General features: G+C 37.7%; 1 protein-coding gene and 1 long non-coding RNA gene across 3 annotated transcripts; one reads left to right on the top strand and one right to left on the bottom strand.

Annotated features, from left to right (window-relative positions):
• The first annotated feature begins 3,145 nt into the window (after nucleotides 1-3,145).
• LOC149539062 (uncharacterized) lies at nucleotides 3,146-19,165 on the top strand. Of its 2 annotated transcripts, none has more exons than XR_016355870.1 (2): nucleotides 3,146-3,520; nucleotides 18,152-19,165. It is a non-coding gene; the product is annotated as an uncharacterized LOC149539062 (long non-coding RNA). The 2 variants fall into 2 exon arrangements; XR_016355869.1 differs by lacking the exon at nucleotides 18,152-19,165 and adding an exon at nucleotides 3,889-4,915 and having other exon boundaries at nucleotides 3,162-3,520.
• On the bottom strand, nucleotides 4,142-4,653 carry LOC149539063 (uncharacterized). The gene is made up of 2 exons (XM_089799074.1): nucleotides 4,462-4,653; nucleotides 4,142-4,324 (listed from the first exon to the last, which is right to left on the bottom strand). Exons 1-2 carry the CDS (start codon nucleotides 4,651-4,653, stop codon nucleotides 4,142-4,144), a joined length of 375 nt encoding a protein of 124 aa, XP_089655200.1.
• Nucleotides 19,166-19,875: the final 710 nt, after the last annotated feature.

Here is a 19,875-nt window from a genome sequence, read left to right on the forward strand (position 1 = left end):
GCATCCAAGGAGGGGTTCTTATACCTGAGACATCTGCAAAGTAGATGCCCATATTCATGGCAGATTCTACATCTAAATGGTAGGGTCTCATAATCCAACTATTGAATCCAGAAAACTAAGCCCATACAAATTTTCATAGAATTTGGTAATGGATTATTTAAATCAACTTCTACACAAATACGAGCAAAATAAATTACCTTGAGTCTATGTAGCCGATCCCATAGGTTTTCCCAGAAGAATTGAGCTTGAGTGAAGAATATCTTCCCTCCAGAATTCCAAAAGAAGTCTCGACAAGCGAACCCACACTAGAACTCGATAGGGGATTTCCTCAGTAGAATTAAAGCCCATGTGCCAAGGCTTGATGAATAGCCCCACCTAGTTAAAGAAATAAGAGCCACGTTCAAAAGATTTATTTCTATCCGACATGCTTGAGAAGATAACCATAAAATAATTATTAGCTGCTAACATAATCTCCATATCTCCTTCTGGGCTCCACACTCGACGGGCCTAGGAATCCAACATGGGAAATGAAATGCGAAGGCCCAGAAATTTGCAAATAAGAGCATGATTACTCCAGTACTCGACATCCTCCAAAACTTGTTCAGGTTGAATAACCAAAATTGGCTGGACCTCGACTTTTTGCAAACATCCATTAATTTTTTGTAATTGAAGCTTCCCATTTGAAGAAGATTCTCCTTCCCCCGATTGGGGTTTACCATTCAGAGCCTTACTACTGGCATGCACCACTGAAGCTGGCTCACCCATCTTCAAATCTACACCAGAAGGTAGGGGGAAGGTGGCACCGGGATTCCCCATTCACCCCAAACCTGGACTTAGCAAGCATAAGAGGGAAAGACAAGGTAGAAGGCCCTCAACCCCACACCCCCGTAGACCCCCACCAAGGACATGAATGGAAAAAAAATGGGCTACAAGCGATCACCCACAACCGAAAGAGGATTAGGCACCCAAAACACCAACGTTTACCCCAGCAAGTAGCGGCCCCCGAAATAGAGGACAAAATAACCTCCCTTTTCATAAATCTTTTTGACATTAATTTCATTTTATGTATTTTTTAAAAACAAACATTAATTTATAAGTTCTTTTTACAATTTCATTGTATGATGGAGGGGCCATACAAATTTGAAGAACTAATATTTTATACATCATATTTACTCTGTGTTGAGACAATGGGTGTTTGCTCTTGCAATCTATTTTTTTTCTTTATCTCAATATCTTGTAGGGATTGTAAGAATACATGAATATAGGTTTGTATCAATTTATGCCAATAGTGATATGCTATATTTTACTTTTTCTACTCTTGTCTTTAACTTTTATAAAAAATATGTCAACATAGAAATACAAAGTGGATATGATTACAAGAATCATGCATATGTATGAATAAAGTTCTTTTAACAATGGTTGGAGACATTACATTTGATAGTACCTTATTAAAAAATTTCAAATAAAGTAGGTTTGGTTTTTAATCACCTCATGCTAGATTATTATATGAAGACTTTATTTATGCCCACTCTTTAGTACATCCTTTCAATATACCTTTATGCATATGAAAAGTGACGTTAAAGCATGTAAGATTATATATGTACAAAATATTATATTAGGATTTTCTCTATGAATGAACCTTTGTTACTATTTATATTTTATTGCATTAATGGATAATCTAAGGAAACAAAGGAAATATGAAACTCAAATTCTCCTCAAAAATTAATCGAGCCGAAGCTACATATGTCATTTTTGCAACTATGGTAAACATTAGATGCAACACTTTTGTTATAATGACTTAAGTTATATATGTGTGTGTATTTGTATGCATGTATATATTTATATGTGTAGGTGTATACTAATACATCTAACATACACTCATGTGTGTGTGTGTGTGTGTGTGTGTGTGTGTAGATATCTATGTGTTGTTATATGCATATATAATTACACACGCACGCACACACGCACATATTTCATCTTGAAGTGGGGTCATTTTCTATAGGATTGAGTAGGAGCAATACTATCACCATCTATATGCACATGCAAATTTAAACACACAACAACACGTAACACGTGCATGTATATAGATTTGTATACATATTCACACATGTATATATAAATATATACATATAATATACACACATTATATGCATACATAAATGTATAGACAAACATGTATCTACATATAAACATATGTATTTATGCATGCATGTATATGTGTGTGTGTGGGTGTGTATGTGCATCTATACAGACACATATACTTATATATTTATATACACATGTATGTATATAATGCAATTTTCTTGAATTATCTAAGTTTATTTAAAACTTTTAAATTTTTAACATAATTTTAGTTTTACTTCAAATATTTAACTATCCTAGAGTACATTTATGTTTGAATTTTAATAAAGAATTAATCTTTTTTCTTAAATTAAATTAGAATTAACCATTTGTTTTTTTAATTGGTAAGAGGCTCACAATTTACCATTATGTTGTAGGCTCTTGCCAGAGAATTGACCATTTTATTTTAGTTTTAAAAAATTAAATTTTCCACAAAAAGGATGAATTCCATAACATAAATACAATTATAGACATAAAAAAATGGGCTATAAAGCACCACATGGGGTTTTTACATCACTTTTGGATCATTTATACAATATATACTCCTAAACCAGCCTCAATATACCTCTAATATGCCCAAACAACTTGTAGAATGGTAGTTAATTACAATTTACATCACTTTTAGGTCATTTATGCATTGTATACCCTTAAAATAACCTTAATGTACCTTTAATATGCCTAAACAACGTGTAAAATGAAAGTTAATTACATAAAGTAAGACAATTTTGAAATTTTAGATTTTTTTTTTTTAGGTTTTTAAATTTAAAATGTTGGTGTCTTTTCAACTCAAAAAAAGAAAAATAATTAAAGATAAAATTAAGATTTAAAAAAAAAACCTTTATATGCTTTATAACTGAGAACATTTGAATGTGATATATTCCATCTTTATGTTGTTGGCACTTGTTTTTAGCCTAAATACTTAATTATTCTTCTTTGCATATACTTTAGTGATTTTAGTAAGTGATTTTAGTAAGCATGTGCTAATAAGGTCAAAGGGGTGTGGATTGTCATGAAACTTATTAGATCGATTTTAGGTTTTTAATGTGGACCTTTAGATTTAGATGCTTGAGAATCAAAGAATTAAGGTTAAATCATTTTTTGTGCAAGTTATTATATAACATTATATGGTTCTTCTAAAGTTCATTATGTTATTAGTATTTCATCTGGTGTTGTAATCTTTGGCTTGATTCTGCACATCATTTTCAGAATTACGATTCATCGTAAAGTTCAGAGGTCATTTTGTCAAAGTGAAAATCAAGCAATTGATGTAGACTTGAGTTATCCTCAACAAGGTGCCTACCGATATTGAGCTTCATTAGGAATAACAAGGACAAATGGTACAAACTGAGCTCTCATTTTCTGAATATTTTGACATGTCAGATCTGAAGATGTTTATGAGGTATTTGCATCTAAATCTCCACACTCTTAATTATAAGAACGTCTTATACAAATAAAGTAAGTCAATGCAAATGATTTTTGAGATCTTATTTACAGATCTATTATGATTTTACATACTTTTTCAATATTCTGAATTTTCCAGAAACTTACTTGTTAATATAAATCTTCAATAATCTAATTACAAATATAATTTTGTGCAAGAATTTCTTATACTAATAAAATTTCAGAATTTTATGTCCCGCTACTTAATAATAATTATTGTTGTTCTAAAGTATGGAATAATTATTGTTGTAGATATTCCATGCCGTAAAACTTCTATTAGATTCCTCAGAATGGTCTAATAAAAATGGTTGGTTGAACAATTGACAGAGAATTTAATGTAGAGCTTTATAGTAGTCCATTCTACAAGACCCCGGCGCAGAAAACCGGCGCAGAAATGCTTGACAGAAGGACACGAGCCATGATCTGGTCGATCACAATTCGAAATGGCCGCGATCTGAAATTTTCACCTTATATTTGTTGTAGATCTTGCATTATTATTTGCAGGCGGATGTTGCCCAAGCGAAAAAAGCTCGACATCGACTAGGCATATTACCCTTTCAAACTGCAAAATGCGGGGAAATCAACGCGGGTTGTTGCAGGTCTCCTGAGTCTTGTACCCGGGAAAAAAATCTGACATCGACATCCTTAGCCTAACGCGGAGAAATGGACACGCAGATTGTTGCAGACAGGTCTTGCGGGTGTGTTGCAGACAGGTATGCATTAGGCAGATGCAATGGCCTCCAGAAGCAGCCTCTTCCTCTTCCTGGTGATTGTATCTCGACATTTTAGACGTAACCCAACTTGAAAGAGAAAAATTACTTTGAAAGAGAAAGTTGCAGTAAATTGTAAGAAATTATGACTTTTTAAGGCAAAGACAAAAGGGGGCGGAGTAGTTATTACCTGAACAGGGTTCACAGAACGATACAGCGATGTTGTGGTGGCGCTGAATGTGACAGGAGGCTCCGCCGCCATCTTTGGAAAGAGACGATTACCCGAATTCCATTTTTCAATAACATAGATCTGCAACTTACTTGCAATATGCTTTGCTTGAAAACAAAATGAGCGATTGCACATTGTATTTATAATAGACATTCAAATTAAGATTGATGATTCGGGAATTGTGCAAGGTCCGAAGATATCAGAAGGGATGAAGTTGGGATTGTGCTTCCGACAAATTTGGCAGCGTGGATGTTCCTTAGTCCTTGACTCCTAGGCGAAGAGGTTTCAGGCACGTGTGAGCCTGTATTGAATACCTAAAACTTGTTTATGGATGACCTCCATAACAAAAATAAATAAAAATATTAAGATTGAATGTGCTTAAAATTTGGCATATGATTTTAAACTTCTGAGGCAACTTTGTTCTCCAACCTTATTCTGATATTGATGTAGGTCTGTGAATGAAGTGCAAAGAAATGATTGATAAAACTCAATATACAGTACATTAGAGTATAGGAAAGTGTTTAATGAAGCTTTTGTGTCTATTCATCCAAACTTTGCATACTTTGATGAAATGACTTATCGGTTCATCTGTTCAACCTTGTTTTGATATCAATCTCGACCTGATCATGAAATGTATGGAAAAGTGACGAAGTGCTATATACCTGACATTGGAAAAGTGACAAAATTGAATATACATGAAATTAGAGAGTAGGAAAGTGTTTGATGAAGCTTTTATTCCATTCATCTAAAATGTGTTTACTTATATAAAATCACTTATGAGTTCCTCTGTTCAATTTTTAGTCTTTATAATAAATATAAAATCATGACCATCCAACCTCGTTCTCATATCAAAAATAGCCCTGCTAATGAAATCTAAACAAAAGATTGACAAAGTGTAATTTACAGGGAATTACACAATTGAAAAGTGTTCAACGAGGTTGTTATTCCATTAATTTATTGTTAATACATAGTTGAAATATTGATCAATTCATCTGTTCAATTTCTTAAGAATTATATAACGTTATTCTATTGCATCTAAGATTATATACATCTAAATTTCCTCCATTAATCGTCATAGTAAACGTAGATTCTTTATACAGCAGGTAGAGGTTGCTGGAGGGCAATTTTGAATCATTTATATGCTGAGAGTCTTTGTAGTTATTGACTGATTTTGATGAGTTTGAGTTTTGTTGAATAGCATGGTTGTATCCCTTTGTAAATGTTCCAAAACAACTGTCATTACTAGCTTAGGTTATACTTATTAAATGGGTAAGAAGTCCCTAACCTGAATTTTGTTGAGCTAATTGTTTTTATCTTCTAGAACCGTTGCTTGTATTAGATAACTGTGATTATGAATATATGATAAAATGGCAAGAATTAATACCAGAGGGAGTAGATTTGTGACCAAAACAATAAGTCATTCCGAGCTGAAGGGGAACCAAAAGGTACAAGCAGAAGCGTCATAGTAATCATCATGTTAATCCCATTAGTTTTTGTGCGCACTGATAGGCTGTGAAAGAATGCCTTAGTTGACTGCACTACCTTTAAGATGTATTGTTCTGTTTTCTTATTGCTGTTTCAAGCGTCTACTACTTGCTTGTGTTTTCTATCTTTGATATTAAATGTGTATGCAGATAGGAACAATGTATATGTTTTTGTGTTTTTGTAAGCTTGAGTTTGGCCAACAATACCAAATGTTTTTATATTTTATAGAAATTGTCAGTATTAGATAACTATTGGTATGTGCTCAGCCATGTTCAGAGTCACCAGAAAACTTAGCAATGTGAAGAGGATGATTAAAATTTGGAACAAGTCTGATTTTGGTCATATCTTCCATGAAAAGAAAGAGTTATTTGATAATCTAACTATTATCCAAGATTGCATTCAGAAGGAAGGTTACACTGAGACCAACAGGGTTTCGGAGCTCAAGACCCTGTCTAAAATTCATAACATTATTAATAAGGAAGAAAAATTTTGGAGGCAAAGATCGAGGATCACCTGGCTAAAGGAAGGAGATCGGAACACTAAGTTTTTTCACCTAACCACCCTCAAGCACCGTGCTAGTAACAGGATCTATGGTATCAGAAAGGGGCAGGAGCTGTTAACTGAAGAATCTGTCATCTCGGAAGAAGCTGTTTCCTTTTTCTCTAGCCTTCTCTCTGAGGACCCAATGCTTTCCAATTTGGACCAGGAGGATTTGTTACACTGTATCCCTCAGCTCATTCAACCTATCCATAATAAACAGCTCTGTGCTATTCCTAATGCTTCGGAAGTTAGAGAGGCTCTCTTTTCTCTGCCTGCTGACAAGGCTCCAGGCCTGGACGGTTTTCCCACTTTTTTCTTCCAAAGGTTCTGGCCGGTGATCATGGGAGAGGTTGTTCAGGCTGTCCAGGAATTCTTTGGAGCCAAATCTATTCTCAAGGAGCTAAACTCGACTTTTGTGGTTCTCATTCCTAAATCCCCTGGGGCGGACTCGTTGGACAACTTTAGACCTATTAGTCTGTGCAACTCACTCTACAAGATCATCTCTAAAGTTCTCACTTTAAGAATGCTCAAGATCTTGCCCATGATAATCTCGCAGCATCAATCGGGTTTTGTTCCAGGGAGACAAATTTTGGATTTTGTCCAGATGGTGCACGAAGTCATCCACTCTCTTGAGGCATCCAAACGGGAAGGTATGTTTCTCAAACTGGATCTTTCTAAAGCTTATGACAGGGTGGACTGGTCTCTCCTTGGGAAGGTCCTCTCGACTTTTGGCTTTGACAGTAAAGTTTGCAAAATTATATCTCAATTGGTGTCCACCTCCTCCTTGGCTGTTCTAGTTAATGGAGTCCCTTCTAATATTTTCAAACCTTCCAGAGGCCTCAAACAAGGAGACCCCCTTTCGCTCATTTTGTTCATCATTTTAGCTGAATGCTTAGGAAGGATTATAGACTGTAGAAAGCGTGAGGCTTGTATCAAAGGGATCCTTCCCTCCTCTTATTGCGTTCCCTTCACTCATCAGCAATTTGTTGACGATACTATCTTGGGGGGGAAGCTTCTGTCAAAGAGGCCAGAGCCCTAAAGAAGATTCTTGATACTTACTCCAGTGGGACGGGTCAGCTGATTAATTGGAACAAAAGCTCGCTCTTTTTCATCAACACCTCTGAGTTTAGACAAAGAAAAATCGCCAGGATTCTGGGTTGTGGGGTAGGCTCTTTCCCCTCTACCTATCTTGGTCTCCCTTTGGGATCCTCACCCCCGGAGTCTTTTTGGAATGGTATTTTGGACAGATTCAACAGGAAGATGGCTGGTTGGAAAGGGGTCTCTCTTAGTCAAGCGGGGAAATGCCTCTTAGTCAAATCTTCTCTTCAAAATCTGCCAATCTACGCCCTGAGCCTCTTTGGAATTCCGGGGAAAATAGCTGAAAGAATGGAGAAAATCCAGAGAGACTTCCTTTGGAATGGTAATGAAGGGAAGAAAAGATACCCTCTTGTTGCTTGGGAGAAGGTTTGCCTCCCTAAGAGGTACGGAGGTCTGGGCATTAGAAAGATCACCCACCTCAATAAGGCTCTCCTAGCTAAACAAATATGGCGGATCTTCAGTAGCACCGGTGAATGGAGGGACACCCTGGTAAACAAGTACCTTAGAAGACCCACTCTTCTTTTCACCCTTTTTAATGAAGATATCCCAAAAGGATCGAACATTTGGAATGGGATCATGAAAGCCAGGGACCTGGCTAAGGCCAGGATATCATGGAAATTGGGAAATGGGAAGGACATCCAGTTCTGGTCGGATAGATGGCTTTCCCAAGATCCACTTACCAATAACCCTGTTTTTGAGAGATGGATGCAAGCTTGTACTGATCAAATTGGGTCCAAAGTTTGTGATTATTGGAATGGCCAGGAATGGAGTGACCTATCCCTCATCTCTGAGGACTTGACTCCTATAATGCTTATGCTCAATTCCATGATTCCTATCAATTTGGGGGATGAGCTGGTCTGGAGGGATAATCCCAATGGAAGATACTCTGTTGCCTCAGGCTATAATTCCCTTTGGAGCTTAAAAGAGAAGGCCCCTTGGGCGGAGGCTTGGATTCCGAGTCTCACTCCAAAGATCAACATTTTTTACTAGCTGGCTCTTCAGAACAAAATCCTTACTCATGACAATCTCATGAAGCGAGGACATGTTATGCCCAGTAGATGTCCCTTGTGTAAGAATCAGGCTGAGACCGGAAATCACATTTTCATCTTATGTGACTATGCCAGGGAGGTGTGGAATGTCATCACACATGATAATGATACCCTCTGGTGCAAACCAGATAATCTCATGGATTTTTTCCATCAGTGGAAAGGTCTTTGTAAGATTGCTGGTTGGCAGGATCACTCGGACTGGATTTTACCCCATTTTTGCTGGGGAATTTGGAAGGAAAGGAATAATAGAATATTTAGAGACAGAGAGGAGCCGGCTATAATCCTTGGCAGGAAGGTCTCGAAGAATATAAAGGAAAATCTCCAAGTGCTGAAGGAGGAAGAAGAAGAAGAAGGGGACAGAAAGATAGCTAAAGAAAAAGACAGGAACCTCAAAAGGCAGGATGCTAGCTGGCTTCTCCCCCCAGATGGTTGGTCAAAAGCCAACTTTGATGGGGCTTCTAAGGGTAACCCAGGCCCTTCAGGTTGCGGTGGAATCATAAGAAATAGCTATGGGGAGGGAATAGCTGCCTTTGCTTCCCCGCTGGGAATCCAGACTATTCATCTGGTTGAAGCAAGAGCTGCGAGTAAGGTGGTCAAGTTGGCTTTTGAAGCCGGGATTACTAAACTCTGGCTTGAGGGGGACTCCAAAAACATTATTAATACCATTAATGGTATTTCCCCTCCCTCATGGACGATTGCGAACATAATTGCTGAGACTTGCGCCACTCTCACAAAGTTCGATAAGGTCCACGTCACTCATGTTTACAGAGAGGCAAACCCAGTCGCTGATTGGTTTGCTAATAAAGGGGTTAACGCCACCAATAATCTGACCTGGCATGCCGGAAAAGATTTTCCGGCGGAGGCAAAGTTGCTTATCGACCAAGATAAAATCTTGGGAAGGACGGCTCAAATCCAATGCAATTATGGATAATAAAGATTGCTTAATAAATGGTAAGTGCCATTATTGGCATCGTGATTTTCACCAGCAAAAGGGGTTTCCTCTGACATTTCGACACATTCGAAAGGACGATACCATTATTTCAGAAAGGGGTATATTCATGGGTATCATAAAAGAAACATCACCATTTTTTCGAATGCAAATAACTTGCACAGTTCAGAGTTCATGAGAATTGTGGAAGTTGATCAGGTAAACATGACGGGTGAGAGGAGCAGAAAGGAGCCGGTGGGGGAAGTTCAGAAGTGGAAGAACAAGGCCAAAGTTTGGAGAGAGCTGGAAAAGGGTGGGGTTACTAATTTCTTCGAGAAACTTCATGGCTCGGATCCTGAGATCACTAACAGCATGGTGAATTCGTGGAATAATGGTAAGGTTAAGGTGAACGGGGTCTACTTTCAAATTACTGAGGATGTGGTTGCTGAAGTCACGGGGATTCCGATGGAGGGGCATAAATTCTTCAGAGACAAGAAAATGTCTTCTAATGCAATCAAGGATTTTGTGAATAACACTGAAGAGCTGAACAAGCTGGGCAAGAAAGAGACGTTTTTTGTAACGGATACTATAAAGAAGCTCTGGAGGTATGTTCTCTACGCTGTCATTGAATATATAACCCTAGACCCCAGGTTTGATAGGGTTAGGATTCACCATTTTGTGATTCTGAATCATTTTCGCCATGGTAGTAAGATCTCCTTCCCGTATTATCTTTTTAACTCGATGAACAAGGCCATTTCTAGTTTTAAAAAGAAAGCTACCGTCAACCCGGCTCTGCATGAGGGTCTTCTGCTTCTGATTCATGAGCATTTCCACGCTCAAACCATTAGCAAAAACCCTATCCAGGGGGCGAATGTTGACAAGAGCAGCTCCAATTTTTCTTCAAATTCCGACGATGTCGAGAGCATCAGCTCTGATGAGGTTTTTGAGCATTCAGGTAAGAAGACTAAAAGCCAAAAGAAGGATTACCCCTCTATCAAATTACCTAGCAGAAAGAGCCCTAGAGGTCATACCCCAGCTAAAACTGGCTCTGTTGAGGTGGAGGAGGAAATGGATACTGATGATTCTGACAAGGTTTCGAAGGAGGAGCTGGATGAGGAGAAACTGAGAAAAAGACAGAAGAGGGAGGGAGAGAGCATGGAGCGCTCCAGTAGTCAGGGAAAGGATTCTCTGCCCATTCCCCTCTCCCCTATACATCCTCAGCCTCCTTTGGAGGAAAATGACAACTCTGGACAGATTGAGGGGGAAGTGCAAGTTAATAACAGAAGGAAGGCTTGGAAGAACTTCAATGTGAGAACGGCCACTATGGGAATCTACAGAGAGGCGATGAACCCCCAACTCCTGGTGGACGACCTCGAGAAGCCTAGACTCAATGAGCTAATTGACTCGGCTATGGTGGCTATTTCTGATAATGCAAGAGAAACGGGCATGAATCTGTTGAACAATGCCCGCAATAGCATGATCGACAACTTCAGATCAATTAAATGGCTTTTCCATGAGCTTGAGGATGTCAGAGACAGGGTTTCCCAAATGGAAAAAATCAAGAGCAAGACAGGTGCAGAAAGCCAAGGCGACCGGAACAGCTGGGAGACTCTGATGGAGAGGAGAGTAAAAAATATTGAGAACTACAATCACAACCTGGCAAGTCAAATGATCTCCCTCCTCGCTTCGATCAACGACAACATCCTCTCTCTCTTGGAAAATCTCAAAGACAGGAACCAGATGGAGGAAGATGATAAACAGAACAGAGACAAAGATAGGCTGGATGTGGATAAAGCCAAGGACAGCACTATGGAGCAGGATTTGACGAACGCCCAGGATCATAAGGCAGAAGAGCAACAAGAGTGCGCTGAAGCTGCCCAGACCATGCTCGAGATGGAGAAGTAGTCTGCTAGGTTGGGTCTCTGTCCTTTGGTTTTTGTTTCTCCTGGCTTTGACTTTTTGTCTAGTCTCTGTTTTTCTGGTTGGTTCTCTGGCCTTTTTAGTGGGCAGTTGTTTCGGGCTGGGCCTTTGGGCTTATTTTCAGCCGTAAGGATTATGTTTTGGCTGGGCGTTTTTGTTAGAATCTGAAAAGATTAATAACCCAGAAAACTAGTGCAAAGAGTAAATATCTAAACTATGAATGCAAATGATACAAAATCAAAATAGCATCATAGAGTTAGTCTCCAAGAGAGTAATGCAAATGCTGGAAGCAAAATAGCATTAAGAGGATGCAAAAACAAGAGATACAAATACAAGCCAGGTAGCATGCTTATATAGGCAAGAAAGAGAGAGGAGGTGGCAACACCAACCAATGAGGAGCAACCATCTATCGGACTAAAGATAGCAAAGTATCTTCCCAAGATAGCTAATGGATGCTCACATGTAGGAAGGTGACACCTCACAACCATTCACCTAATAAGACATGCTTTATTAACCTAAGCGAGATTATTAAAAGTGTAGGAAAAACCTAGCAAAATAGGAAAAAATAAAAAACTACACTAACACCCCCCCATAAGAAAAGCTTAGGTGGATGTAGAAATGGGTCCCGGCAACGAGGCCATGTTAGGTACCCAAGTACAATGCAAGAAGATGCAACCTCTGAAAGCGGGGAAAGAGAGAAAACCACAAGGGAAAAACCCTCCCCCAAAAAGAGGTAAGAACCTAGTGAAGAACTGAAGAAGTCTCCCGCTAGGGAAATTGTCCCCTAAAATAGGAACAAGGAGTGATCATGAAGAAGCAGCATCACTGAAGCATGAAGAACCGCAAAACTCTGTCAAAATGCTGATCTGTAGAACCCCCATGGAAATAGAAGGCACGAACCATCAACCAAAGAAGCATAGAACAACAATATAACCTCCCCTTAAGGTAGGTGAGGTGACAGGCAGCTGAAAAGATGGGCCAAAAATCTCCTACAACACAGGAGCCAAACTCATCGAGAGTGAGGTACAAACACAAATAAAGGCATGTGTCGTTGACACTGCATGAGGAATTAGAGAAAGAGAGCCTATAAGCGGCAAACAACTATCCCCCCCATGGCACTTTATATAATAGTGCGAGTACAACGAATCACAATGATGAAAAGGATCCCAAAACGCAATAGTGGCACTTTATCTCAGTGTGTTGCATAAAGATGCTTACAGTGAATATCAACAATGATCAGAAAAAACATAAGCCTGAAACAACAGAAGGTAAAGCCCAAAACGAAGCAACTGAAGCAACAAAATCGATCTCCGGAGCTGAAACAAACAGAATATCCACCAGAATGCTAAAATGCAAAAGACTGAATAGGATGTGTCTGGAATAGAATCTGGAACAACAGCCAGCATCATTGGAAAGAGCATAGAAAGAGCTTTCCAACGATATAAAGAAGTCCAAAATTGGAGATCGGAAGCTCAAGATACGCCTCCCGGAGTGCAAAATAGAACATCTAGCTTCGACTGCCATAATAGGCAACCAAACTACATCATAAATCAAAAAAACCTGTACCATTACCTCCGTCTCAGAACCAGCTTTTTGATGCATTTTTCAGATCGAAAAAATACGTCCGTATGCTCAAGTTACGGAAGAAAAATTGGCAGGGCCTCCTCATGAAGAGCATATGCTAAAAGTGAAACTTGGGCACAATAATCAAGGAAACATATAGTACCACTGCGATCTACTCGAAAAATCATGCACTTTCAAAAAAAGAATCGCCTCGATACGAGGTCGTATGAGAAAGTTATGATCCTCCGAAGTTTCCAAAATGAGAATTGTGCACAGTCACGGCTGAAAATCTACAATTTCTGAAGAATTCATGCATGAAAATCAAAAAATAACTCCACTAGTGGATAGAGCACAAAAAAATAGCCAAGTTCATAACAAGAATCATCAAAATCGGAGTCCGTATGAGCAAGAACGAGATATTTGAAAACTGCATTCAAATCTGCGGCTGCCAACGGAGAGGGGTATGGCTGTAGCTTTGCATGCTTGATTTTAAAAAATATACAGCTTGCATGCAAAATCTAAAAGATACCCAGATAGTTTTTCGGAGCTGCGAACAAAACCCAGAAAGCGTTTTTCTTGCTGATGAACAGAAAATGTTGCTGTAGTATAAATCAGACGCCTTTAACAGTAAAAAACGGCTCCAAAAATCAGAAAACGGCCCCAACAACCAAAATATGACATGCAAATGCTGGATCAGCTTCTTAAGTCCATCAATGGCATGCTGGAACCTGCAAAACTGATTGAAAACTCCAAATATGCAAGTTGGTTGTCAGATTTGAGATTGAAACCCCAGAGAAAAACTGTTTTTGTCAAAACTTTTCTGATTCTCAGGATCATCCAAAGATGCAAGAGAAGAGCATACTTCGTTTTTCAAATAACTACAATAAAGTTTATTTGCCCTCCCAAATCTCTCAAATAAGGAAACTAAAATCTACTCTTGCACATAGAAAAGCTCTGATACCATGTTAGAATCTGAAAAGATTAATAACCCAGAAAACTAGTGCAAAGAGTAAATATCTAAACTATGAATGCAAATGATACAAAATCAAAATAGCATCATAGAGTTAGTCTCCAAGAGAGTAATGCAAATGCTGGAAGCAAAATAGCATTAAGAGGATGCAAAAACAAGAGATACAAATACAAGCCAGGTAGCATGCTTATATAGGCAAGGAAGAGAGAGGAGGTGGCAACACCAACCAATGAGGAGCAACCATCTATCGGACTAAAGATAGCAAAGTATCTTCCCAAGATAGCTAATGGATGCTCACATGTAGGAAGGTGACACCTCACAACCATTCACCTAATAAGACATGCTTTATTAACCTAAGCAAGATTATTAAAAGTGTAGGAAAAACCTAGCAAAATAGGAAAAAAATAAAAAACTACACTAACAGTTTTTTCGCTTATTTTCAGCCTTTCTTGTTGTTAAACTTATGGGTTTCAGGACCCCTTAAAACCTGTTTACCTTATCAAAAACTATTGGTATGTTCTAACTCTTGGTTAAAACTTTTAAAAGTGAAGTTGGTAAACTAGTGAGTTAACTATTTCTTTTATTGTTGTCTGATATTTATTATTGATCTTGTAAGGATCTATTCCTTACAGCTCTTAGTGGGTGGAGCGAATTACAATTTTGATGAATTATCTTTGGTGTTTTCTAGGTTATTGCATATATATATCATGCAGCTTCACTCTGGCCAACTTGATTTCTATTTAGTCATTGACTGTGCTTTACATATTAGCATCATTTTTTTAATATAACTGATTATTGTGACTTTATTTTAGTGTTTGTCATTTTGTTCGGGTAGGAATTTTTGGCAGCGACTATTGTTTTTGAAGGGCTCTTACTTAGTGAATCCTTTTTGTTCTTGAAGCTAATATGCTACTGGTTTGTTTCTCAGACCTTGGTTATTGCTTATTAAGTTGCTGACAGAGTTGTAATTTTGATAAAAATGTCTTCGGTGCTTATCTTGTTTATACTTGTACGTCTCTACAGCTTTTGTACAAATTTGGCATTGTAATCCGTCACAAGTTATATGTCAAAGAGTTGTTATACTTTATTGATATCTGTGTCTCCTATTGGGAAGAAGGAAATCCACCTTGTGTCTCTATAATGCTTCTTTATCTAGATATACGGTGACTAGCTGCAAATCTTTGAATTGTTTAGTTTTAGATGTTGGCTTAGAAGCTTGTGAAATGGACCTTTGTTTTTCATCAAGCTCTAAAATGCATAAGGTTGGGAAGGGACATATTTTAATATTTGTTTTTTCTGTTCTTTTTATTGAAGGTTGGGAAGGGATATGTTTCCGCGTTTGTTTAAAAGATCTACCTTTTAGCCAGGGAAAAATTCTTTATATGGTAACAATTCCAATGAAGCACTTGGTGGAAGCTCATGAAGAAACTGTGACTGATGGCATGCCTCTATCTTTCATTTCGTTTGGTGTATGATTCAAGTATCATTATTTTTCATTACATTAATTAACTTTTTTAATCCTTTCATTATTTTTCATCACATTAATTAACTTTTTTAATCCTTCTGCATTTGTGTTTGTGTATGTGTTCCTGTAGAGTACTATTTAAATTTGTTATGATATATGTATCAGGATTGAACTATGTAGTTTTTCTTTTTAGTCAAATTCATTGACTCATATTTAGGCAGTCTTACCCAGAAGATTGATACATTTTAGACTGAACAGCCTATCTTAGAACTGCATTTCAGTCATAGTAACACGGGGACGCGTCCCCCCCCTTTTTGCCTGACGTCTCGGAGACTTCAACGCACCGGAGACTTGGGGACTCCGTCTCCCCGTCCCCAGCGGTGCCACTAGATTCCACCACCTCCACCGAGGATGGGGGACATCCTGCTATTCACTATTTGCAAATTCGACTATTTATGTTTAATGTTCGATGTTCCAATTCAATGCAATGTTTCAAGTATTCACTCATTTACATCTTTACATCCTATATTGCAATACATATTTTCATAACTAACATTTTTAAATACCATATGCATAGATATATACACCGCTCTTGTCCCCTGTCGCCGTCCCCCCACCGTCCCCCCGCCGTCCCCAAATTAAGGCCCCTCTGTCCCCCCGTCCCGGAAACTTGTCCCCTCGTTTCGCCGTCCCCTCGTCCCCCAGGGTGGTGTAACTATGATTTCAGTTGTCTTTGGCCCTCCTCTGCATAGAGAAATATGTGGGCTAATGTCACAGGACTTGGTATCTATCTGATTATTATGATGTTGACTAGATTTAATTAGATCCTTTAGTTAGATGTTTTCTTGGATGCAGACAAGATACGTTTGAATGATTTAGTCAAAGCTTTCCTTGAATGAAGCCCTAGCTATAAAATTATGGCAACTACTTGCTTGGTGTTCAATCTCTGATTTTATGCAGTATAAACTAAAATTTGAGGATGCTGAGTATTTGAACAGATCAAAGAAAAATGGAAATCAAACAAGCCAAGAAATGAGCCTGGACAAACAAAATGAGCTAGAACTCCAAATCATTGGACTTCAAGATGCAGTGGTATTTTTTATAATTTAATATTATCTCTATTATTGTTTATGGAATTTTTTGTATCATTTTATGCATTAAAATTACTTTCCTTGAGGTTTTTAGTTTCCATGAGAATTTTCTTGTAAGACACTTCAATTTCCCTTCTTCAGCCAGACACAGCACGGAATGAAGATGAGGCAATAAAACTGGAGATGTGTAAGCATAAGGATGAGCTACAGTACCATGTGATTTCCATCAAAATTGTTTCTAGTGTGTCCATATTATTTTCAGTGTTGTCAATGTCACTGATTTCATTATTTTATACACTATAACTAAGTGAATTTTGCTTTTATATATAATGTCAGTTGCTTTTATGATTTTAATCAAGAGAGTTAACATTAGATGTGCCATTTGAATATGATATATATTATCGGAGTTGGCGAAAAGCAGAACAAATATCTTACCAATGCCTTGTTGTGATAGGCATCAAAAAACAAACGCCATTTTTAGCAAGAGGAAAATGCTGTTTTCAAAAGACTGTATAAGTAACCCACCTAGTTGTACTTCCAAAGCCACCATCTATTCTTGTGAAGTTGCATGCTGTATCTGGGGCTGCCCCAATGCCCTGATCTGTGGTCCAGGCAGCTGACTAGGGACCTCTGTTACAACTCCTCCCTGTCCTCAATCATTGAAGAGATTTTTAGGTGTCTATAATAGCTAATAACAAATTCTATCTAGAAGATTTCATAAATTTTGATAGACTGAACAGCTCATTTTAGAACTGCATTTGTGTTATCTTTGGCCCTTGGGAGTGTAGTCCTCTGCATCGAGAAATATGTGAGCCAATGTAGTGTAGTCCTCTACGTGGAGAAATATGTGAGCCAATGTTTCAGGACCAGGTATCTATCATATTGATTATAATTAATAATGAGGCGGACTAGATTTAATTACAATCTTAAGTCAGATGTTTTCTTGAATGCAGATAAGATATTAATTAAACTATTTAGCCAAATGATTCCTTGAATGAAGCCCTAACTGTAATACCATGGCAGCAACTTGCTTGGCATTCAATCTCTTAAATTTTATGGTATAGATTAGAATTTGACAATACTGAGATCTTGAACAGATCAGAGAAAAATGACAAGGAAACAGAGGTTTGAATTTCTTTGAAATTTCATCTACTGGCCCAAATGTTTCAAACTTTCCTAGGAGGGTTACATCATTACATACAGAGGATCCATTTTCAAAATGCTTTCGGAAGCAAACGAATTGATTGTTTTGAAACGACCTAGTTTTGTTCAAGGACCTAGTAACTTTCATTCATTGAATGTCTTTTTTTTTATTATACGTGAGATTCTGAGTTTTAGCAGACCATTAAAAACTATAAAAGGACTCATTTACTTTATTAAATATTGTTTACTAAGTTTCAAAGGCTCCTGCTGAATGCTGTAGAGCTGTAGAATTATTGTGGTCTTGCAAGTGCTTTGATTAGTATTGATTTTCTTGTACGGAATATTTTTTACCTAAATTTTGTTATTACTATCTTTTGATAAATGGTTTCTCCCTGCCAGGTGAATCTTATGCAGAGTAACCAGAAACTTTCTCGAATTTTGTTTTCAGCTGTTATAGATGAAGAAGATTCCAAGGAAACAAGCAGAGAAATGTATGGTGGACCAGAAGATGTATTTTTCATTGCACATGTGAGGATTCTTGTTGTGGTTATCCTTGGAAAAATCCTCCTCTCGAGGGAAACAACCCAGCCCACAAAAGATGATGCCTTTTTATTCAAAATCTTAGAACATTACAAGATGCTTGCTCAAGGGTAATGTCTCAATCTCTCTCTCTCTCTAATTCTCAAGGACTGCTCTACAATACCTAGATTGATGGAATAGACAACATAAAAAATATGTCTCCGAACATATAGAAAAATGCAGAACTCAAATACCCTGAAAACATAATAACAGAGAAGTCAACAGCCATACAAAATGTTCGAAGCAATAACTTGATGTCGATACCCAAAATTCCAACTGATCATTGCCCTAAGCCATACCTGGCAGAAGATAGGTAATAAACGGTCACTAACAAGAAGTTGAATTGGCAATCATAAATGAGAACGAACAATGCCTGTTGTAAATGAGTTGACGCCTGCAAAGAGAGAGCACACACATGATGCCAATTCGGATGCCAAGACAGAAATATGACAACAAAACATAAAGACAGTGAAATGCCATACAAGGAGGTGCCGTGTCATATATTCTTACAATGGTCAAAGGTAGGATAACAGAGAAACTCAAACACATAAGGAAGAATAACAGTTCAACACAGAACAACTACAAGCATCATAATGACTCAATGAATTTCTAAGATTGCTTACGACATATTGCAAAAGATCTTTATCACAGCTATTAATTTCAACACTACCTCTTAGCAAGAGATCTTCAATATGTCATCACATGACAAATGCACATAGTTGCAAACAAAAGGAATGCCAACAAAAATCTCATCGCAGATTTTCTCAATGTAAAATTATTATCTCAATGTAACAACATTCACCATAGTAATTCCATTTTTAATCAGCTTTTGTATCGCCTTTGTAATTTCATTTAAAAGATTATTTCAAAGGTGCTTACTCTGAGGCTTTTGAAGTTACTTGCAGTTTTAATAACTTCTCAATAGAGTGGTTTTATTTCTAGGGTACAGATTTTGGATTCTGTTATTATGGTCCATGAGAATATCCACTCGCTGGTTTCTTCTTCTAATTAAAGTTTTGTAATGAATTGATTTGTTTAGAGCCTATGATTGTGTGGACTGGAGTTCCCTGTTCAAAGTCCTGGAATCTTTTGATTTTGGAGATCTTTGCCTCAACTTATTTCTCAGTTGGTTACTACTTCTGCTTTGTTATTTAGGCCCTCTAGAGACCTTAGGCAAGGGGATCCTATTTCTCCTATTTTGTTCACCATTATGACTAAGTATTTGAGGAGGCACATTTCAGCTTTATCCAGGCATGGGAGCATTCATGGTCTTTCTCCAGCCTTCAACCCTTTCTCCTGCACCCACAAATAGTTTTTGGATGACACAATTTTCATGGGGATTGCATCTATTAGGGCCCATTTGATAGTGGGAATATGACTTGAATAGGAATGGAGAGTTAGAATATATTTTTTAATTCTTTGTTTTGTGTGCAGAATAGGAATGGAGAATAAGATTATGTATTCCCATTATAGCCCAAAAGGATTTTTTATCTATTCCCAAAAAAACTAGTAATTGGAATGGCCATTCCAATTCTCAATCTCAC

The sequence above is a fragment of the Cupressus sempervirens genome, chromosome 9, assembly GCF_028749045.1.
Source record: "Cupressus sempervirens isolate cs-2001-9-10 chromosome 9, ASM2874904v1, whole genome shotgun sequence".
NCBI lineage: Eukaryota > Viridiplantae > Streptophyta > Pinopsida > Cupressales > Cupressaceae > Cupressus > Cupressus sempervirens.

Excerpts from the sequence above, each read along its gene's own strand:
- LOC149539063 (XM_089799074.1), bottom strand. The coding sequence starts at position 4,653 with ATGTCTATTATAAATACAATGTGCAATCGCTCATTTTGTTTTCAAGCA. Across the intron at positions 4,325-4,461 it reads GTTCTGTGAACCCTGTTCAG|GAAGAGGAAGAGGCTGCTTC; the intron begins GTAATAACTACT and ends TACAATCACCAG.